Raw genomic sequence first — 23945 nt, 5'->3', positions numbered from 1 at the left:
AAGAGGCAGAGCAGGTGCACCCGCACTCGCCTGGCTCTGTTACCTCGTCAATGGCAGATTCTTCAATCAGTCGGGGAGCATCTGAAGATAATAAGCCATGAGTCGCCATCACGAAGATCTTATATGCACCTCTTTCCTTCAGGGTCTCTGCCGCAGCAAGAAAGCTGTCAACATCATCGATAATGTCATCCTGTCAAGTTACAGATTGAGCAAAAGGTACATGAACACTTTTGCAAAGGTGGGTTTAGACAACTAGGAAAGAGAGAGGGTCTAATTCTACTATGACAAACTTGCTGTCCCATTTTAATCTGTCCCGACGGCCTGGTCATGGGGCCTGTCACCGTGCTCCCGCCGCACTCCCTCCAGGCCTCTCCCAGCAGGCCTCCTCCTGCACGGCACCTGCCATGTACAGGCTGTCTATCCACCACACTCAGGGCCCCCTGGGGTCTCCATCTCTATACCCTACTGTTCAGAGCCGTGCCCTCACCACGCAGGGGCTCCAGAGATGTTCGCTGAATGTTTTTTTTTTTAATTCATAGTAAAACTGTTAGAAGATGCTTTTGATTCTGGGCAGTTCTTTCCTCTTTTCTTGTTACTCTTCCTTATTTTCAAAATTTTTTCTACTGGACATATGGGAAATATGCTTTTTACATATGTATTCATAATGGGAAAAACAATAATATTATTTTTAACAAAATGCCCAGTCCAGTGGTTTCTAATCTATGGATCACAGATTCCCAGTGTGAGATAAGAGAAAAATATATATATTAGTGTCTGCCCCTAGCCCCTGGCACTGAGCTCCTAAACCCTTGGAATTTCCTAAGTGATAAGAATACTAGGAGCAGGGCCGGCCCCGTGGCTTGGTGGTTAAGTGCGCGCGCTCTGATGCTGGTGGCCCGGGTTCGGATCCCGGGCGCACACTGAGGCACCACTTCTCCGTCCATCCTGAGGCCGAGTCCCACATACAGCAACTAGAAGGATGTGCAGCTATGACATACAATTATCTACTGGGGCTTTGGGGGGAAAAAATAAATAAATAAAATCTTTAAAAAAAACAAAGAATACTAGGAGCATCTTTGGTTCTGAGGTGACTCTGGGGGGACTCCTGGATGGTTTCTGGATGGGGGCTGGTCACCAGAAAGACCAAGCCATGATGAGAAGCTTAGAATTGTTAGCCCCACGGCCCCATCCTCCAGAGAGGGGAGAGGAGTTGGAAACGGAATTAATGATTGATCATGCCCACATAAGGAAGCCTCCATAAACCCCAATAACAGGGGGTTCGGAGAGCTTCCAGGTGGGTGAGCACATCCACACCAGGAGGGTGGTACACCCCAGCTCCACGGGGACAGAAACTCCTGCACTCGGGACCCTCCCAGACCTCACCCTGTGTATCTCTTCATCTGGCTGTTCATCCGTATCCTTTATCATCTCCTTTAATAAGCTGATAAACGTGTTTCCCTGAGTTCTGTGAGCCGCTCTAGCAAATTAATCAAACCCGAGGAGGGGGGCGCGGGAACCCCTGACTTGCAGCTAAATTGTAGAGAAGTTGTGGGGGACCTGGAGGCCTACTACTTGTGACTGGCATCTGAAGTGGGGTGGTCTTGTGAGACGGAGCCCTTAGCCTGTGGGATCCAACACCATCTCTGGGTAGGTCGTGTCAGAATTGAGTTAAATTGTAGGACATCAGCTAGTGTCACAGAGAATTGCTTGGTGTGAGGAAAACTCCACCCATCTGGCGACCAGCAGTGCAGTGTCTGTGTGAGAGTAAAGGAGACTCAGAGGCAGAGACTCAGAGGCAGGAACCTGAGTCTTGCCATCACACGCAGCCCACCAAGGTCATTTTAAACCCACTGGGGTATCAAGCATTGTTTAGAGTTAAATAAATATTTATGTATTCATTTTATACACATATATTATTCTTTTCAAATGTATACTGATATTACTATGATCAAAGAAAAAAATACATATATATTACTTTAAAAGTGCTACTGGTAAAATGGCACAGCCACTCTGAAAAATAGTTTGACAGGTTCCTATAAAACTAAACTTGCAATTACCACGCAACCCAACAATTGCACTTTTGGTCATTTATCCCATAAAAATTAAAACTCTGTTCACACAAAAACCCAGACACAAATGTGCATAATAGCAATGTTATTTCTAATAGCAGAAAATTGGAAACAATCCAAATGTCTTTCAACAGGTGAGTGGTTAAACTGTGGCACCTACATACATGGACCACTGCTCAGCAATAAAAGGATGAACTATAATATACATGACAATCTGCAGGGCTCTCCAGGGAATCGTGCTAAGTGAAAAAACCAATCTCAAAGGTGACATACTACATATTCCACTTGTATTACTTTCCTGAAATCACGATTATAGAGACAGGGGACAGATCAGTGACTGCCACGAGTCAGGGACCAGGTAGGGAGGAGATGGGGTGGCTACAAAGGGTAGCACGAGGGAGCTTTGTGGCAATGGACTAGTTCCGTCTCCTGACTGCAGTGGTGGTTACACAAAGCCACACACGTGGTAAGACTGCATAGACCTACACCAGACACAACACTGGTGCTGTCTGAAGCAGCTCGTGGATCATGGCAATGAATTTCTGGATTATGTTATGGCACCACGGTTAAGCAAGGAGGAGGAAGGTAGGTAAAGAGTACACAAGACCTCCTTGTACTTTTTTTTTTCTTGGCTACTTCCTATGAATCTATAATGACTTCAACATAAAAAGGTTTTCTTTCCTTTAAATGCAGATGCAGTAGAAAGGGGAAAAAATGCGAATGAATTATAGCATCTTGTCACTACAGATTTTGCTAGTTAAGGAACAAATTAGTGGACAGCTATTACCTTGTAGGATGGCATCAGAGATTTCCTAACTTGAAAAAGGGGCAAACAAAATTACAAGCCCTGGGGAGAGTGTGTGGTCCCCAGCAGGGAAGCTTGAAAACCAGTGCAACCGCTTTGGGAGCAATTTGGCACCACCTAGTAATGTTGGAAACGGGCATGCCTTCAGACCCACAACTCCACTCCCAGGCACCTAGCAAGTCCTCCATGGATGCACCAGAAAATAGGTGCAAGAATGTTCCAAGCAGTATTATTTGGAAATTAAAAAAACCTGTATGTTCAATGCCTGGAGAACAGATACACAAAAGTTGTGTAACAGTTATACCATGGAACACCATACAGCAGTGAAAACATACAACTACATGTTACTACCTGGAGAAACCTCAAAACAGTGTGGAACAAAAAGTCACCAAGTACACAAAGACTTTATTACATAAACATCAAAAACGAGTAAAACAAAACAATATAGTGTTTAGGGACACATGCACTCATGGCAGACTGTAATGACAGGCAAGGGCATGAATGACGACCTTCAGGCTAGTGACAGCCTCGGGGGGAGAGAAGGGAGACCAGGGAAAAGCCCCGAGGTGGTCTCGAGGCTGCTCCTCAACATTCTGTGCCAAGCTGAGCAGTGAGTCCCCACATGTTCATCTGACTCCTCTTTAAAATACGTGGCACTAAAGGGACTCCTTTTGTGCACCGGTTTTGTGAAGTGTGAGAGGATGTGTGTTTAAACAGTTATAATCAATTCTGTACCCTACTTTGATCATAAAACAATTTCCCATGTTATGACAAACAGTTACACATTATTTAGTTAACTAATTAGTTACAATTTGTTAATAAACTAATGATAATTTTCAATTTTTGGACTAAAGTAAAAATTTAGCACAAGGCACCAATTTAAATGAGACTTACCTGGCCATACCACTATCCCCACATAATTAACAAATAAGTCGACAGAATAACAATGGTATAGATGACAACTAATAATAATAAAAGAGGTCTACATACCACAATGATGGCGATCCTTCCTCCCACATCGCCAACAACTGTGATTGGGGGCTTTTCTTTAGGAATCAGCACTGGTCAAATAAAACACACGTACACAAAAGTTTCTATATTAAAAAGTAAACCAAACCCTTTAAAAAGGCTTTGATAAACATCTCATGATAAAAAGACTCAAGAAACCAGGAACAGAAGGGAACTTCCTCAACCTGATAAAGGGCAATTAGGAAAAACCCACAGCTCACAACATACTTAATGAAAGACTGAAAACTCCCCCTGAGATCAGGAACACGACAAGGATGTCCACTTTCACCACTGCTATTCAACACTGCACTGGATGTGCTAGCCAGGACAATTAGGAAGAAAAGGAAAGGAAAGGCAGCCCGAATGGATAGGAAGAAGTAAAACTATCTCTATTAGCAAATGACATGATCCTACATATAGAAAATACTCCACAAAAAAACCACTAAAGTTAATGCATGAATTCACCAAAGTTGCAAGAGGCAAGACCGACACACAAAAATCACTTGTGTTTCTACACACCAGCAATGAACAATCGGAAGAAGAAATAAAGAAAACAACTCCATTTATGCAAGCATCAAAAAGAATCAAATACCTAGGAATAAATTTAACCAAGGAGGTGAAAGACTTGCACACCAAAAACTACAAAACACTGCTAAAGAAACTAAAGAAAACATAAACAAATGGAAAGACATCCCATGTTCATGGACTGGAAGACTTAATACTGTTAAGACGGCAATTGCACCCAAAGCAATCTCCAGATGCAATGCAATCGCTATCAGAATCCAAACTGCTTTTTTTTGCAGAAATGAATTGATCCTAAAATTCATATGGAAATAGAAAGGAGCCCAAATAGCCAAAACAATCTTGAAAAAGAAGAACAAAGTTGGAAGACTCACACTTCCCTATTGCTAAACTTATTACAAAGCTATATGAATCAAAACAACACAGAACTGGCATAAAGACAGAGACACAGCTCAATGGATTAGAATTGAGAGTCTAGAAATAAACCCAAACATTTATGGGCAGCTGATTTTTCTCCTTAGCTTTATTGAGACGTAACTGACATATAACGCAGTGTAAGTTTAAGATGTACAATGTGATGAACTGATACATGTATATATTGCAAAATGATTACCACAATAAGATTAGTTAATACATCCGTCACCTCACATGATTACAATTTTTTTGTGGTTAGGACATTAAGATCGACTCTCTCAGCAACTTTCAAGTACATAATACAGTATTGTTAGTTATAGTCACCATGCTGTACATCAGATCCCCAAAAGTCATTTATCTTCTAACTGAAAGTTTGTCCCTTTGACCTACATCTCCCCATTTCCTCCACCCCCTAGCCCCTGGCAACCACCACTCTACTCTCTGTTTCTATGAGTGTGGCTTTTTTTTTTTAGATTCCACATATAAGTGAGATCATACAGTATCTACCTTTCTCTGACTTATCTCACTTAGCATAATGCCCTCAAGGTCCATCCATGTTGTCACAAAAGGCAGGATTTCCTTTTTTTTTTTATATCTTAATAATATTCCATTGTGTTTGTGTATAAAATTATTTTGTTTTATACATTTTATCCACTCATCCATCAATGGACACTTACAATTGATTTTTGACAAGAATGTCAAGACTATTCCATGAAAGAAAAGTCTTTTTAACAAATGGTGCTGGGAAAACTAGATACCCATATACAAACATCAACTCAAAATGAGTCAAAGATCTAAAAATAAGAGCTAAAACTATAAAACTCTAAGTAGAAAACACAGGAGGTAAATCTTCATGACTTTGAATTTGGCACAGGATTCTTAAATACAACACCAAAAGACAAGCAACAAATTAAAAAAATAGATAAATTGGACTTCATCAAAATTAAAACCGTTTGTGCATCAAAGGACGCTATCAAGAAAGTTAAAAGACAGCCTAGAGAATGGGAGAAAATATCTGTAGATCATACATCTGATAAGAGTCTAGTGTTCATAATATATAAACAACTTTTACAACTCAAAAATAAAAAGACAAAACCTAATTTAAAAATGGGCAAAGGATTTGAACAGACATTTCCCCAAAGAAGATATACAAATGGCCAACAAGCACATGAACAGATGTTCAACATCATTAACCATCAAGGAAATGCAAATCAAAACTACAATGAACTGGGCCGGCCTGATGGAGTAGTGGTTAAGTTCACGCGCTCGATGGCCCAGGGTTTGTGGGTTCGGACCCCGGGCGCGGACCTACACATTGCTCATCAAGCCATGCTGTGGCGGCGTCCCACATACAAAATAGAGTAAGATGGGCACAGATGTTAGCTCAGGGACAGTCTTCCTCCAGCAAAAAGAGGAAGACTGGCAACAGATGTTGGCTCAGGGCCAATCTTCCTCACCAAGGGAAAAAAAAATACCTACAATGAACTACTGCTTCATACCCACCAGGATAACTATAATCCAAAACTCAGAAAATAAATGTTGGTAAGAATGTGGAGAAACTGGAACCTTTGTACATTACTAGTAGGAATGTAAAATGGTGCTGTGGAAAACAGTCTGGCAGTTCCTCAAAAAGTTAAATGTAAAATTACCATACAATTCAGCAATTTTTTTTTATTTTATTTATTTATTTTTTTCCCCAAAGCCCCAGTAGATAGTTGTATGTCATAGTTGCACATCCTTCTAGTTGCTGTATGTGGGACGCGGCCTCAGCATGGCCGGAGAAGCAGTGCGTCAGTGCACGCCCGGGGATCTGAACCTGGGCCGCCAGTAGTGGAGCGCATGCACTTAACCGCTAAGCCACGGGACCGGCCCAATTCAGCAATTTTATTCCTAGGTATAGACCCTGGAGAAATGAAATCATATGTCCCCAAGAAACTTGTACATGAATGCATATAGCATTACAGCCAAAAGGAAGAAACAACTCAAGTGTCCCTCAATGGATGAATGGATAAACAAATTATGACATATACATACAGTGGAATATTATTCAGCCATCAAAAAGAATGAAGAACTGGTACATGCAACAACTTGGATGAACTTCAAAGACATTATGCTAAGTGAAAGAAACCAGACACAAAAGATCACACATTGTATGATTCCACTTATATGAAATGTCCAGAATAGGCAAATTCATAGGGACAGAAAGCAAATTAGTGGTTGCCAGGGGATAGGGGAAGGGGGCATGAGGAGTGATTATTTAGTGGGTAGGAGTGTTCTTCTGAGGTGATGAAAAGTGTGAAACCAGAAAGAAATGGTAGTTGTGCAACACTGTGAACGTACAAAATGCCAGTGAACCGTACACTTCAAAATGGTTAATTCTATGTTATGTGACTTTCACTTCAATTTATTAGAAAAAGTCAATGCCACGTAAAGAAAAAAAGTAGAGGGACTGCTCTAGATCAGGGATTCTCAACCTCAGCACCACCGACACTGTGGCCATATCATTCTGTGTTGGGGGGCTGTCCTGTGTGTTGCAGGACGTTTAGCAGCATCCTTGACCTCTGCTCACCAGATGCCAGTAGCACCCCCCTCCATTGTCACAATCAAAACATGTCTCCCGACATTTCCAAAGGTCCTCCAAGGGACAATATCCCCCCGCCCCCCGCCCCTAGCTGAGAACCACTGCTTTAGATTAAGAGACTAGAGACAGATGACAATCAAATGCAGTATGTGAACCTAGGTTGGTGTGGGGGGAGGGGACAGAAATGTAAAACCAAACAAAGCAAGATAAATGCCAGAACTGAAGTAATTTTTTACATTTGCAACACTCCTTTTCCCAGGCACTTGACCCCCGTCCCTGTGCTGGGGAAAGAGTATGATGGTGTAGCCCTTTAGGAAATCAATTTGACAAGGAGCCATATAAACAGTCATACCTTTCGACTCACTAATCTCACTTTTAGAAACTTACAATGAAATAAGCCAAAGTATGGAAAGAGTTTTTTACCCACATATGTTTGCTGCAATATTATATTGGCAAAGAACAGGAGAAAACATAAATACCCAGTCAGACTCCAGCTGGGTGGTCTAAGCCACATCCATAAGATGGGATGTTACAGAGCCATTCAAAATGCCGTTTATGAAAGTTTTTAATGACTTGGGAAAAGATATATTACACAGCTGGACAAAGACGGCAATGTGCACAATTATGTAATCAGTACAGCTCACAGGTCTATGAAAATCAGAAAGGATGAGATGGAAGGAGGCCCACCAATATATAAAAGTGGTACGTATGTCTCTGAACAGTGGAATTAAGCACTGATTATTACTTTCTTCTAAATTTTATGCATTATAATATTTTAAATAATTATATATTAGGTTTATATTCTGAAAAAGTATTTTTTATTATTTTCTTTTTTAGCTGACATTTTTCATCTATAAAAAACCAGAAGATACAAAATAATTTCTTAAGTCTAACGCTAAATATCAAAATCTTTTTGATATAGTCAAAACCTCAAAATACATAGCTGAGGGGCCACCCAGTGGCGCAGCGGTTAAGTGTGCATGATCCGCTGCGGTGGCCCAGGGTTTGCAGGTTTGGATCCTGGGCGTGCACCAATGCACCGCTCGTGAAGCCATGCTGTGGCAGCATCCCATATAAAGTAGAGGAAGATGGCCACGGATGTTAGCTCAGGGCTAATCTTCCTCACACACACACACAAAAAATACGTATCTGAGATGCGATAGGACAAATGCTTTCTTTTCCCTTCATATACCTATTTGCTATAACTTAAGCATTATATATAGGTTGTCAAGCCATCAAATGTGCAAAAACATTTAATATTCAGGATCTGTGAAACTAAAATTCTGGTATACTCCCTCACAAGTCCTCTAGTAAACATTACTTGAGTCAAAATATAAACACAGAAACATTATAATTAAAAGTGAAATCGTGGGGCCAGCCCGGTGGCGCAAGCAGTTAAGTGCACGCGCTCTGCTGCGGAGGCCCAGGGTTCGCCAGTTCGGATCCCGAGTGCGCACTGACGCACCGCTTGTCAAGCCATGCTATGACGGCCTCCCATATAAAGTGGAGGAAGATGGGCATGGATGTTAGCCCAGGGCCAGTCTTCCTCAGCAAAAAGAGGATTGGCAGATGTTAGCTCAGGGCCGATCCTCCTCACAAAAAAAAAAAAAAAAAAGGTAAAATCGTGAATGAAACATAAGGCCAGATAAGTAGATAATGGAATGTGGGAGAGCACGCAGATTACAGTCCATCCCCATATCTTCAGATGGGAACACGGAGCTCTGTTCCTGCAGCCCAGAAACGACTAGCTAGCACCCACGTAAAGCCACCGCCCAGAAGACACAAAGGAGCTGGCTCACCTAAAGGTTGCTAACATGTTCCTGAACTCAGCCCATGTGCTTGCACAACCTCCAAATGGGAACGCGCCTCCTCCACGCTCAGGGAAAGGGCGCATCCCAACAGCCCGCTGAGGGTCCTGACACGAGCCCCTCACTGCGCGGCACGGGCTCTGAAACAAAGGGCCGGCCACAGGCCTGAGCGCCCGGCAGCCTTGGAGCACGAGGCAGGGACAAGTGCACACACAATCGCAGGCCCCCAGCCCTGAGTGGAAAGCTTCACGCACAAATCCTGAACTGGCTCCACCCCCAGCCCTCCCTCCTCGTTAAGCCGCCAGCTGGAGAGGGAGAGAGTCAAGAGAGGAACAGGAAGACCACAGGCTTCTGAGCTGGGCAAGCCCACCGCCACTCCCCAACAGCAGCGGCGCACACTGAGCCAAAATGTAAGTCACGCATGTAACTTTCAATTTTCTAGTAGCCACGTTACCACAGCACAAAGAAACAGGTGAAATTAATTTTAATTATTTATTTTATTTAATCCAATCTATCCAAAATATCATTTTAACATGTAATCAATAAAAAATTGATAAATGAGATCTTTCACGTTATGGTTTTCACATCAAGTGCATGTCCTTACAGTCCCAGCACGCCTCAACTCCCACTCACCTCACTCCAGTGGGTAGGAGCCACACGTCGCCGGCGGCCACTGTGTGGACAGTGCAGCCCAAGAGCAAAGCCCTCCACGGTGCAGCTGCTTACCTCCACCAGCCTCCCACATCTGGCCACCCTATGTCTTGCCCCTCTTCCCTGCAACCTACCCCAACACTGACGGAGGCCTGGACTTCTGAAGACACCCAGCCCGCCCTAACTGCCCCCAGCTCCAGAACCTTTGACAACTGCCTTTCATAAGGCAAGCATATTAACTAGCACTCAAAATCTCCCCGTCTGCTCCAGCAGAATATTGCACCTTATCCCTATCTCTTCCCTCCAAGGACCTTCCACAAGTCAGGGTGGTGCCCTTCCTGGCCACACCAGGCCAGACACACACCCCAGCCCTGGCCTCCAGAGCCTGTCCTCCTGCCCTCCAGGCTGTCCCGGCACCCTGACTTAACCCCTGCCTGGACGCCTTCTATCCCCACCTCAGCTAACCAAGATCCACATGGCTCACTGCAATCTCAGCTCCTTCACGGCTATCCCAGTACACTATCTCCCTCTCTGAAGTTTTCTCTATTTACAGATGAGCAAACTCCTAGGCAAAGCAAGAACATTAAGGGGTCCAGAATACGCCACAGTGGCATAAAAACTATTTTGAGCAAAAGGCATCTGAGTTCCTGACATCCTTGATTTGCTTAAAAGCAGAGCCTCCCAAAAGAATTCCATTGCCATAAATCCCCTCCTAGGAACAACCAGGGAAGACTGGCTCTTATCACCTAGACTAGAAGTTGGCACCACATATAAACAGACATTGTCACAAAACTAACACATCTCCCATTTATTCTCCTAAGGGTCCCATTTATCTTTCCTAAAAGTCATTTGTTTTCCCATAAGTGCCCATTCCCTCCTCCCCACTTCCTCTATTAAGAGGTCATTTGTTTTCTGTAAGTTCCCTTCTCCCCTGTCCCTTGCCCTATTAAGATGATATACAAGCCCAAAATTCTAAACTCTCAAAATCTGTCTTTCTCTTGCTAATCTGTCTTTTGTCAGTTTCATTTGCAGGCCTCTAAGCACTAAACCTACAGAGGACAGAGGAAAAGTTTTTCCTCTCCAACAGACTCAAATAAAGGCAATATTTTTAAAGATGTTATTAAAGTTTCTTAAAAACAAAAATAAATCCATGCATAATTCTACTACCCCATCACAACTATTTTTATTCTTCCTCTTCCCTCCTGGTCCTTGCACAAAGATAGGTATAAACTCTTGTATTCTGCCTATTCAGATACATTCCACAGATTTTCTCGTTTCCAAATAGTCTTAATTATTTCAAAGGGCTGAATAATTAGTTGTATTGATACAACATAGTTGATCAAGCTCTACCCTCTGGTAAACCATTTAGACTTTTCCAATATTTTGCATTAAAAATAACACTACAGTGAATAACCCTGTGCACAGAAAGCTTTTCTGCGCATGTTAAACTATACTCTAGGATATGTTCCTGAGTGAATGAATGCAGTGCCCTGAGGTACCAGATCTGAGGCTAAATAGTTTGAACATTTTCACAGGTCTTGCTATGATCTTCTAGGAGGCTCTACAATCCACATGGCCATCAGAAGTGCATTTGTTACAACCAGGCCAGGAAAGGTATTACCTGTTTTGCCAACTTAAAACACGGAAAGAGAAGATGTAATTCACATTTGAAAAAAAATTAACCCAGCCTTAAAATCAAAGAGGAAATTGAGAGAGAGAGGGGCCAGTACACTTACTGGGGATCTCCAGGCTGGGGTGGATGGCAGCGACATTCCTGACCATGGGTGGGGAATGCCGGCCATCCACCAAGTCGGACTCGGCGTCCTGCGCTTCTCCGTGAATCACCGCAATTCCCAGTCGCAGGCGCTCGGCGAACGACTGTGCCCTGAGGGAGAGCATCAGACAGGTCAGAAACCGCATACCACCTGTTTTCTGTTAACAGCTATGGGAGAAACATCAGAACATAAATAAAACATAGCTTCTCAAAGGAATAGTGACAAAAGAGAATAAAATGACCTCAGTGTTAGAATCCAGGACACCCACGTGGAGATCTGTCGACCCTCTGGCAGCAGGTGACAATGGCCCTGGCCTGCACTGGTCAGCTGGGTGGGCGGGAGTAAGCTAACCAACTTCCTCTAAGCCTGTTTCCTCACTTGTAATTGCTCCTTCTACCTATCTACCTCCTTAAAAGTGAGAACCAGCCATATGAGACAAAGCGCAGTAAATACGCCCAAAGTATTAAGCATCCATTTTCTAACAGCTTTATTGAGATACAGTTATACTGTGGTGTAACTGAGACACAACAAACTGTACATATGTAAACTGTACAAGTTCATAAGCTCTGATGTATGTATACACCTGTACAACCACTAGCACAACCAAGACAAGGCATATCTATCACTGCCAAACATGTCCTTGTGCCCCTCTGTAGTTTCTCCTTCCAGCACCAGGCAACCACTGATCCGCCTTCTGTTACCACAGTTTTACCTTTTCTAGAATTTCATAAGTAGAATTAGAATATGTAGTCTTTTTTTGGCCTTCTTTCACTCAGCATAATGTTTTGGAGTTTCATCCATGTTATACTGTACATCAACAGGTCATCCCTTTTACACTGCTGAGTAGTATCTCATTTTATGGGTCTATCACAGTTCATCCATTTACTTGTGGACTTTTGGGTTGTTTCCAGTTTTAAGCTATTACAAAACCGGCCGTGAACATTTATGTACAAACCTCTGTATGAACATATGCTTTCTTTTCTCTGGGTAAACACCTAAGAGTAGAATGGCTAGGTCACATGGTAGGCATATATTTAACCCCTTAAAAAACGACAAAACTGTCTTCCGAAGTGGTGACACCATCCTACATTCCCATGAACAGTGCATGAGAGTTCTAGTCGCCCCACATTTTCACCAACACTTGTGCTCAGTCATTTCAGTGTTACCCATTCTAAAGAAGTACAATGGTACTTCATTGTGGTTTCAATTTGACTTTCCCTCGTGATAAATGGTGTTGAACATTTTTTTATGTGCTTATTTGCAATTCATATATATTCTTTGGTAAAGGATCTGTTTCTCTTTTGTTAATTTTTATGGGCTGTTAGATCTCAAGAACTCTTTTTATATGTTCTAAATATAAGTTCTTTATCACATATATGCTTTACAAATATTTTCTCCCAATCTGTGCCTTCTCTTGTCACTCTCTTAATAATGTCTTCTAAAGAGCAGTTTTTCTTTTCTTTTCTTTTTTTGTGAGGAAGATCAGCCCTGAGCTAACATCCATGCCAACCCTCCTCTTTTTGCTGAGGAAGACCGGCCCTGAGCTAACATCTATTGCCAATCCTCCTTTTTTTCCCCCTTTTTCTCCCCAAAACCCCAGTAGATAGTTGTATATCATAGCTGCACATCCTTCTAGTTGCTGTATGCGGGACGCCACCTCAGCATGGCCGGACAAGCGGTGCGTCAGTGCGCGCCCGGGATCCAAACCCGGGCCGCCAGTAGCGGAGTACGCGCACTCAACCGCTAAGCCACGGGGCCGGCCCCGAGCAGTTTTTAATTTTGATAAAGTCCAATTTAACATTTTTTTCCCTTATGAATTGCACTCTTGGTGTCATATTTAAGAAATCTTTGCCTAAACCAAGGTCACAAAGATTTTCTCCTGTTTTCCTTTGAAGTTTTATAGCTTTAGGTTTTACATGTAGGTACATGATTCATTTCTAGTTGATTTTTGTATATGATATGAGATAGGACTCAAAATTCATTATTTTGCACATGAACATCCAATTATTCCAACACCATTTGTTGAAAAGACTATCCTTTCTCCATCAAATTGCTTTTGCACCTTTGCTGAAAATCAATATTCCAGATATATGTGGGTCTATTTTCGGACTCTCTGTTCTGTTCCACTGATCTGTTTTTCTATCTTTATCCCAATACCACATAATCATGATCGCTTTAGCTTTATAATAAACCTTGAATTCAGGTAGTCTTAGAGCTCCTACTTTGTTCTTTTTCCAAGTTGTTTTGGTTATTCTAGGTTCTTCACATTTCCACATGAATTTTAGAATCAGCCTGTCAATTTCTACAAAAACCCTGCTCACATTTTGACTGAGATGGTGTCAATTCTATAGACCAATTTGGGGAGAACTGATACCTTAACAATACTGAGTCTTTTGACCTGAACACAGTACCTTTCTTCATTCATTTAGGTCTCCTTTAACTTCTCTCAGCAGTGTTTTGTATTTTTAAGAGTACAAGTTTTGAACATCTTAGATTTATCCATAAGTTTTCACTTAATTTGATGCTATTTGGTTTTATTTTTCATTTCAATTTCCCATTGTTCATTGTTGGTATACAAATACAACTGATTTTTGTATACTGATTTTGTATCCTGCAACCTTGCTAAACTGATCTATCGGTCCTAACAGCATTTTTGTATATTTCATCAGATTTTTCTACATAAATAATCATGCCACTTGCAAATTAGAACTGCTTTACTTCTTCCTTTCCATACTGGATTCTTTTTCTTTCTTTCTTTCTTTCTTTAATTGCACTATTCAGAACCTCCAGTACAATGTTGAATAGAAGCAGGGGGAGCAGACATCCTCATCTCGTTCCTGTTCTTAGGCAATCAGTCTTTCAGCATTAAGTGTGATGTTAGCTGTGGGTTCTTCATAGATATCTCTTATCAGATAAGGAAGTTCCCGTCTAGTCCTCGTTTGCTTAAAGTTTTTATCAGGAATAGAAATTGAATTTTGTCAAATGCTTTTTTAGTCTACTGAGATAATCATATGGTTTTCCTTTTTTAGTTTATTCCCAAATGGTCATGGTATATTATCCTTTTTATGTATTGTTGGATTCAATTTTCTAAAATGTTGCTTAGAATTTTTCATCTATGTTCATGAGGAATATTGGTCTGTTTTTCTTTTCTTCTAATATCTGTGTCTGGCTTTGCTATCAGGGTAACGATGGCCTCATAAAATGAGCTGGGAAGTATCTGTTCTTCCTCAATTTTCTGGAAGATTTTATGTGCGATCAGCATTATTTCTCCGTTACATGTCTGACAGAATTCACCACTGAAGCCATCTGGGGTAAACTCTTTCTTCTACCTTTGGCACCACATGCACAGTAAATGTTCAAGTGCTTAAGGATCCAAAAGGGTCTCCCAATCTTGGTTTTCAAACATCAAAAATTCAAAAGAAGTTCCTAACAGTTCACAAGAACAGCTAAAAACACTGGGCTGTGGTCTTAACTTAGGGATTAAATTGAATCCCATGTGTACTATCTGTACTAGACACAGCCAAGGTATTTAAATGCCACATGAATAGCAGGGCACTTGAAAACACTAAATACTGTGCCCTAGTGGGAACAGAAACCTACCCTCTACCCAGGCTTCCTGTATGTACTATACAACTAAGGAAAGCTTTGTTATACTGTTAGTAATTATTTCAAAAGATTTAAATTCATCCTTCAATCTTTCTATTTCATGATACTTTCTTATAAAGTTACATTTTGCCTCTCAGTAGAAAGTGTGCTATCATTACGCAGCAACAGTTAAGTCTTCCGTGGTATTAAAAAAAAAATCTCAAATGCACATAAGGAAACATCTATTGATCTGGCCCTATCTGTGATGAATCTAATTCATATTTCCAAGGAAAAGACAGTAAGGCTTCACAGGAGCAGAACTGTACTGCATAATCTGATACAGAAAAGTGTGTGTGTGTGTGTTAATATTTTTACTTAGGAAAAAGAGGGAGAGTTATCAAGAGGGAGAATATTTTAATAAAAATTGCTAAATATCCTGAGATTTAAGATGTAGTATTTGCATAAATTCACCCTTAAAAAAAATCCAAAATAGTTATTTTTTTTTTTTTTTTTTTTTTTTTTAGATTTTATTTATTCATTTTTTCCCCCCAAAGCCCCAGTAGACAGCTGCATGTCATAGGTTCACATCCTTCTAGCTGCCGCACGTGGGACTCGGCCTCGCGCCGGACGGAGAAGCGGTGCCTCAGGGCGCGCCCGGGATCCGAACCCGGGCCGCCAGCATCAGAGCGAGCGCACTTAACCGCTAAGCCACGGAGCCGGCCCCAAAATAGTTTTTAAAGAAATTCTCAGAGGAAAAAATGTTCAGACAAATACCATGGCAGAGTCTTCACTAGCTTCCGCCCCATCCTAACCTCATGGAGACTGGCACACAGAGAGTAGCTCCTCCTTCAAATTCAAGATGGCTGTGCAGACAAGATTGTTGTCAAAAGAACTGACCTCTTAGTTATCCTCTAAGGAGGCCTTTTCATTAGAGGTCTGCCAATTTCCAGAATGATGCTGTTTTAATACTACCAACCTCTACAAAATGCAATACTTTCAAGATAAATGAAATCATTACCTGCACGCTGATGTTAGTTTCTGGATACTTTGTATCACTTAGTCATGTAACTTGAATTCCCACCTGCTTCCAAAAAGAACCAGGATGGTTCCTGTAGCTCAGATTGTTTTATATACTAACAGTCACGGAGGAATTCCAAAGTAACTTCATCTTGCTCCTGGCTGTACAATTATAAGGGTTAATTCAATTTACATCATGAGTCAGAACAAGACACAGGATCTCAGATGTTTTTTTTCTATTCAGTTATTCTGTGAAAACAATCCCAAACAACTCATTAAAGCAAGTTCCGCTTCTTATTAAAGCAACACTATATTCTCAGATGACCTCTTTTATTCAAAACAACTGCTCATTGTCAAAGAACTCCATAACGATAGCTGCACATTTAGACCTACTCAACAGTAACTTCCGAATTCTAAGGGCACTAACCACCACCGCTCCACATAGTGGTATTTAACTGCTGGAATCCTTCCCTATATTCTTTGGTGCTTATTACACCTCTGTCCGATAAGCAGAGCAGGTATTATCCTCCTTTCACTGATGAGAAGGCTGAGGCCTGCTGTGACTGCCTTGACCAGGGTTCTCACAAACACTGGCTAAACCACAACTGGAAGCCCATGTCTTCTGACGGCTAGTTTAACTATCTTGCTGCTGCCTAGGTGTCTTTTAATCTAACTTTAACAGCTTTCTAAGGTTACGTGCCAAATGAAAAACTTGGAGGAGGAAGCTAGAAACAATCACAACAAAAATGGCATGTTGCTAAGCCAGAAAGTGCCATCTCAAGCTCTAACTCCAGATACATGTGCAAATCAGGGCATTAGAATAAAATAAAATCACCAGAACATAGCTATAGGAGATGCAGACAGCCACGAAATCAACTTCACTACGTTAGATGCAACTGACCACAGAGCTCTCACAACACTTTCAACGCAGGGACCAAACTCCCAGGCCATAACTATACTATTACCTCATCCTTACAAAACTTATTTAGCCTTTTGCAGCAACCATCTCCATCCTAAAACATTTATCTAATGCAGTGTAACCTACATGGACTCAATTACAGAAGCTGGGAACAAAAAGAGGTTGGATGCTTCATTCCAATCTACCTAAGGACCCACTGGCTAAACAGCACATGGGGCAGTCAGCAAGCTCCAGGGGAGAGGAGTGATGTACGCGCTGCTCGCCACCTGAGAAAACTGCGGTAGTTCATTCTATCCACAACAGCATGGAATGGCACTCACATACGTACCAAGTGAAGACCGAGCGAATGGGCAAGTCAACCACAATCATATTTCGCCAACACCCAAATCTCATAATCACTGGTGTGGAAAGCACTCTAAGAAGCAATTAAGTTGTGCCACTACCTTACAGTAAAGAACATACAGCTGGGCCGGCCCCAGGGCTTAGCAGTTAAGTGCGCGCGCTCTGCTTCTGGCGGCCCGGGTTCGTATCCCGGGCGCACACCAACGCACCGCTTCTCTGGCCATGCTGAGGCTGCGTCCCACATACAGCAACTAGAAGGATGTGCAACTATGACATGCAACTATCTACTGGGGCTTTGGGGGGAAAAAATAAATAAATAAAATTATAAAAAAAGAACATACAGCTGAATCACCTTGGATAAGTCTCTTCATCTCCTTGGGTGTGTTTCCTCAACTGTGAGAGACAATAAATGCTGATCTCCTAGGTAGAGAAGATCAAAAGTGATCATGTCGATGTCTTAGTCAGTTCTGGTTGCTGTAACAGAATACCACAGACTGGGTGGCTTAAACAACAGAAATGTATTTCTCACAGTTCTGGAGGTTAGAGGTCCAAGATCAAAGCATCGGCAGATCAGCACCTGGTGAGAGCCCGCTTCCTGGTTTGCAGACAGACATCTTCTCATTTTACCTTCGCACAGCAGAGAGCAGAGAGCTAGAGCAAGCGCTTGTGTCTCTTCTCATAAGGGCACTAATCCCATACCTGAGGGCTCCGCCTCCATGACCTAATTACCTCCTGAAAGCCCCACCTCCCAACACCATCACACTCAGGGCTAGGATTTCAACACAGGAATTTGGGGGGCAGACATTTAGTCCACAACAGCAGATAAAACGTCCGACACTAAAACAAGCCCCTAAGGGCATCTTCCTGGCCTTCCCGGACCTAGCACAACAGGCTCTCAATAAACGTCTGAGTGGATAAGTGACAAACATCACTGTAGTACTGAAACTGAGCAAAAGACTACCACAGGGATAAAAACGCTACCACTCCTCCATCCATCATCAACACTTGATGTTAGAAGTAAACTGAGGAATAAAGAAGTTACCAGAAGCCTACCCAGATGGGCAAGTCTTCATCAGATGGATGAGAAAATTCATCATATTCTTCTGGTATTTAGTGGGAAAAAGTTATCAAAATACATTGCTGCCACTTCTGCTCCTGCTAAGATAGAGTACTCCTCCCACTAAGTACAACTAAAACCCTGGATATTACATGTGAAACAAACATAAGAAGACTCTACTGGGAGCCGGCCCCGTGGCGTAGTGGTTAAGTGCGCGAGCTCCACTGCTGGCAGCCTGGGTTCGGATCCCGGGCGCGCACCTACACACTGCTTGTCAGGCCATGCTGTGGCGGCGTCCCACATAAAGTGGAGGAAGATGGGCACGGATGTTAGCTCAGGGCCAGTCTTCCTCAGCAGAAAAAAAAAAGGAGGAGGATTGGCATGGATGTTAGCTCAGGGCTGATCTTCCTCACAAAAAAAAAAAAAAAAAAAGAAGAAGACTCTACTGGTGGAGAGGAGAGAGCAGACTGGCTAGCGACCTCGGGACCGGAGGAATGACTTGCTGGGGAATCCTCCGGGCTTTCTTTTTGCCTCATTATCCCAGGCTTGCAGCTGGAGAAGTAGACAACCCCAAAATGCCAAAAGGCATAAACAAAAAAGCCCAAACAAAAGCCCACTCTCTCTAGCAAAAGGAGCAAGAAAGGATCAGCCTCGCAAGTCAGAAAACTTGAAGACAAGCCATGCTGCAGCGGCGTCCCATATAAAGTGGAGGAAGATGGGCATGGATGTTAGCCCAGGGCCAGTCTTCCTCAGCAAAAAGAGGAGGATTGGCAGATGCTAGCTCAGGGCCGATCTTCCTCACAGAAAAAACAAAAAGAAAGAAAGAAAACTTTAAGACAATAACTGTTCTCCAGCCCAACACCACAGAAACTGGCTGCACCCCTCCCCCACATGAGCAAAGGCCAAGTAGAGGGGCTATACTTCTTCCCTTGTCAGCTACAATGATGCACCCCAAAGCCCCTGAGGGGGTGGTTTAAGATAAGGCCAAGCAGGGAGCTGGGACTTTTATCCCTACTCAGACGTAATGAGCCCCCGCCCCCCACTGCCAGCGGAGAGTGAAACCTGGACTTTCACCCCAATTAAGCAGTAAAGAGGTGCCTCTCCCTCCCCACTGAGTTGGTATCAGACAAGGCCTACTGGACTCAGGGCTTCCACCAACACCCAGCGGTAACAAGGCCACTCCACCCTGGTGTCGGTGGAGGACCAGCAGGGAGCTAGCACCCTCACTTTCACCCACTTCTGATGGTTTAGATCTGACTGTTACCACAAAGCTACAGTAACCAAAACAGTGTGGTACTGACATACAGACAACAGAAAAGAACTGAGAGTCCAGAAATAAACCCAAACATCTACGGCCAACTGATTCCTGACAAGGGTGCCAAAGTCATTCAATGTGGAAAGAACAGTCTTTTCAAAAAAGACTGGACAACTGGAAAATCACATGGAAAAGAAAGAAGCTAGACCCCTACCTCACTCCATATACAAAAATTAATTCAAAATGGATCAACAACCTAAATATAAGAGCTAAAACTAAATTATTATGAGAAAACATAGGGGTAAAACTTTAGTGACCTTGGAGTTAGCAATGGATTCTTAGATATGACACCAGAAGCACAAGCAACAAGAAAGCTAAATTGGACTTCAAAAATATTAAAAAATTTTGTGCACCAAAGGACATTATCGAGAAAAGGAAAAGATAACCTACAGAATGGGTTAAAATATTTGCAAATCATATATCTGATAAGGGTCTAGTATCCAGAATATATAAATAACACTTACAACTCAACAACAAAAAGACAAACAACCCAAGTGAAAAATGGGCAGAGGACTTTACAAGACATTTCTCTAAAAATACACCAAAGGCCAACAAGCACATGAAAAGATGCTCAACGGCATTAATTATTAGGGAAATGCAAATCAAAACCACAATAAAATACCACTTCACACCCAGTAGAATGGCTATATTCAAAAACCAGAAAATAAATGTTGGTAAGAATGTGGAGAAATTGGAACCCTTGTACATTGCTGGTGAGAACGTAAAATGGTGTAGCTGCTCTGGAAAACAAGTTGGTGGTCCCTTAAAAATGTAAACACAGAATTATCATATGATCCAGCATTTTCAATCCTGGGTATACATCCACAAAAAACCAAAACATGTCGACACAGAAACTTGTTCACAAATGTTCACTGCAGTACTATTCATAATAGCCAAAAGGTCGAAACAACCCAAATGTCTGTCAATGAATGAATGGATAAACAAATTGTAGTATATCCACACAATGGAATATTATTCAGCCATCAAAAGGAATGAATTACTGATATATGCTATAATATGGATGAACCTTGAAAACATTATGCTAAGGGAAAGAAACCAGACACAAAAGGCCACATATTGTATGATTCCATTTATATGAAATACCCAGAATAGGCAAATCCACACAGACAGAAAGCAGATTAGTGGTTGCCAGGGGATGAGGGGAGAAGGGAGTGGAGAGTCAATACCTAAGGAGCACAGGGTGTTCTTCTGGGATGATGAAAAAGTTCTGAAGTTAGAGAGAGGTGGTAGTTGCACAACATTGTCAATGCACTAAATGCCAGTGAACTGTACACTTTAAAATGCTGTATGATTTTCACCTTAATAAAAAAAAGTATATCAGAGGAAAATAAATTACTAAATTAAAATGAATTCAGCCTTTGCACAAATGCTTGGAAAACATGTTTAAAATATTCATATTCCAAAATGAGTCATGGTTTACTATGACTTAATCAAGGGACAATGTGAGACTCCGATGATGGAGCTTCTTGAAGGAAGTGTGGGTGGGCACAGTCTGGCCTGCTCCGCAAGGTTGGCTCTAAGGACATGGCAACTTCATGGTTTCATCATAAATGCCAACTTAATTTACCCAACATACAAAATATTATTATTTTATAATAGAAAACTACTTATCTGTCATATCTTTTAAATCAATAGCTTACTATGTGCATAGTAACAGTCTGTGGGCCCAGGATGGAGGTACCTATGCTTTTTTTCATTCCACAGGACTCAACAATGGTCCAGTGAGCAAAAGTATTCAATTGTGGGAAATAATTTTAAAAGATCTTTTTTAGGAAAAAGACTGCATTCCTACATGGGATTTTGCTCTTTCCCTCTCCAACGGAGTGGCTTCTCCAGGAAACATTAGTATCTGAAACCCTCTCAACCCAACCACAATTTTTTTTTTTTTTTTTTTTAAAGATTTTATTTATTTATTTTATTTCCCCCCAAAGCCCCAGTAGATAGTTGTATGTCACAGCTGCACATCCTTCTAGTTGCTGTATGTGGGACGCGGCCTCAGCGTGGCCGGAGAAGCAGTGCGTCAGTGCTCGCCCGGGATCCGAACCCGAGTCGCCAGCAGTGGAGCACGCTCACTTAACCGCTAAGCCACGGGGCCGGCCCCCCAACCACAATTTTAAGGACTCATCAGTTACTCCAGGTCACAAGTAATTCTCAGCACTGCCCCAGTCGTCACCTCAGGGTGTTTCAGTTTTGTAAAACGTCACCTTCTAACACAAACCAATAAGTGTCCTCTCAGCTGGATACAATTCTGTTAATAAAGCACTGAGGTTTTTTGAATAAAAGGCAGTAAACCACCACAAAGTATATTCATCAGTATTTTAAACGCCAGCTTGGAAGATCAACGACAGGTGGCTGCCAATCTGGGAAGCATTAGGTCAGGTTGCCCCACACTCGGATGGCTTTGGTCAAGACACACGACTACCAGTCACAGACTGGGATTGAAATAAAAAGAGGAAAGTAAATCATTACTTAATAAATGGAGTTGGCAATCTTTTAGACTATCAATCCACAGAACAAAAATCAGGGACACCAGCAGGAACCACTGAGGCAGAATGCCGAGCGCCAGGGATCGGACTGGGGATGCGATCCTTGGAGGCAGATCCGAGGAGCAGTCAGAGCTCCCACTTACCTCTTGGCCGACGCTGGAGATTTGGCCACAATCACCGCATTCCTGTAGTCTGGGATCTGGGACAGACAAGAGGTGGGGGGTTACCGCCACATCTCCACAACACTATTCACAGCAACATGCGACACTCAATAAAAAGGAACATTTTGATAGACTCAAAAATGTCATCTGGTCACTTGAAAGTTTTCCAAAAAGAGAAAAAGTTCGAAGTAAATTTCTCCTTTGGAAAAATGAAGAAATGCCTGCCTAGGAAAAAAATATTGTTAAGGTATGAGCCTCACAGACTTCTTTAAAGAAAAACGTAGGGCTAATAGTGATGCCAGCATACACTGATAACGTGGGATAAAGGCGTTTTCATAAAGCCAACAGGAAGCCCTCTCATGAATCCAGTTACATGTAATTTCATGGTGCAAGGACAACATCCATCCAACCTGAATCCGAGGTAACCGTCAAATTCCAGATTAGTGCGCTCCAAACACACCATGATTTAAGCTGTCTCAGTCAGGGCAGACTAAAGAAACCCACCTGTTACAGGACAGTCAGCCCAGTGCCGCTTCATCCAGACAGCAAGAGCCCTTAAGAAAGTAACTACAATACCGGTCTACACTGGAGTCTTTTACTGTTGAACATCGGAAGTGATCTGTGCTGGTGATGATTATAACTGAAGATACACCCAGTATCAACCTCTGAGAGTTTACAAGCCAGAGCCAGTTTCAAGCTGAGCAGAGGTTTGTGGTTTCCAACTTCATCTTGGCAATGTTTTCAAATTATGTTCTTGAAATTCAATCACTTCAATTAAAGTGTATTATTTCATTCAAATATATCCCCATTGCTTCCTACAATTATGCAGATCAATGAATTTTAATATAAGCACTTAATAACATCTAGCACCTTGGACAATGCCTAGCACATAGGAAGCATTAAGTAATAAATACTCAGTAAACAAACAAAAAACTGATTGATTTGAAGAAGATTCTATTATAGATACATCTAGCATAAGCACATGGATCAGGTGTCTCTCCAGGAAAGCTTAATTTACCCCACCCTATCAGGGAGTAAGGCAGCAAAAACTATTTTCATTTACGCACTTTCTTCATTTTTGCTGGAAGTCTTTCTAAATGGTTTTATGTACTTCCTTGTCTCATCAAACAGCACCAAACCCAGCCAAGAGAATAAATAAAAATCAAGGAAACAGTTAATAAAGCAAATAAAAGGAGACTTTAAAAGAAAGGACTCTTTAATAAAAACAGGTCTACTGTCTCTTCAGGGGTTAAAACAGAAAATCATAGGCATAAAGAGAGCGCAAGCTCTTATGGAGGCGGAAGTTATTATGGTCCAAATAAGAACTCAGCAGCTGGCTGCCTAATGGCAGAATGGACACAGCTGAAGAACAAACCTGGGCATCAGGCCAAAGGATTTTCCCACAATGC

General features: G+C 42.0%; 1 protein-coding gene across 5 annotated transcripts in view; it reads right to left on the bottom strand.

Annotated features, from left to right (window-relative positions):
- Positions 1–23945, bottom strand: part of PRPSAP2 (phosphoribosyl pyrophosphate synthetase associated protein 2) — a 51881-nt gene that overhangs the window by 4043 nt on the left and 23893 nt on the right. For all 5 annotated transcript variants that reach the window (XR_015554610.1, XM_087440315.1, XM_087440317.1 and 2 more), the window contains 4 exons: positions 22519–22574; positions 11595–11743; positions 3865–3935; positions 44–190 (listed from right to left, as the gene is read on the bottom strand). Coding sequence is in view for 4 of the 5 variants with exons in the window: in XM_087440315.1 (XP_087296441.1) it covers positions 44–190; positions 3865–3935; positions 11595–11743; positions 22519–22574 (423 nt within the window). In the remaining variant the exon portion in view is untranslated. The remainder of the gene's footprint in view (positions 1–43; positions 191–3864; positions 3936–11594; positions 11744–22518; positions 22575–23945) is intronic.

Source organism: Ceratotherium simum, chromosome 16 (genome assembly GCF_057802395.1).
Source record: "Ceratotherium simum simum isolate JZ-2026a chromosome 16, ASM5780239v1, whole genome shotgun sequence".
In the NCBI taxonomy this organism is placed as follows: Eukaryota; Metazoa; Chordata; class Mammalia; order Perissodactyla; family Rhinocerotidae; genus Ceratotherium; species Ceratotherium simum.
Note: the sequence above shows the minus strand (reverse complement) of the source record. Positions and strands in the feature narration are given on the sequence as shown.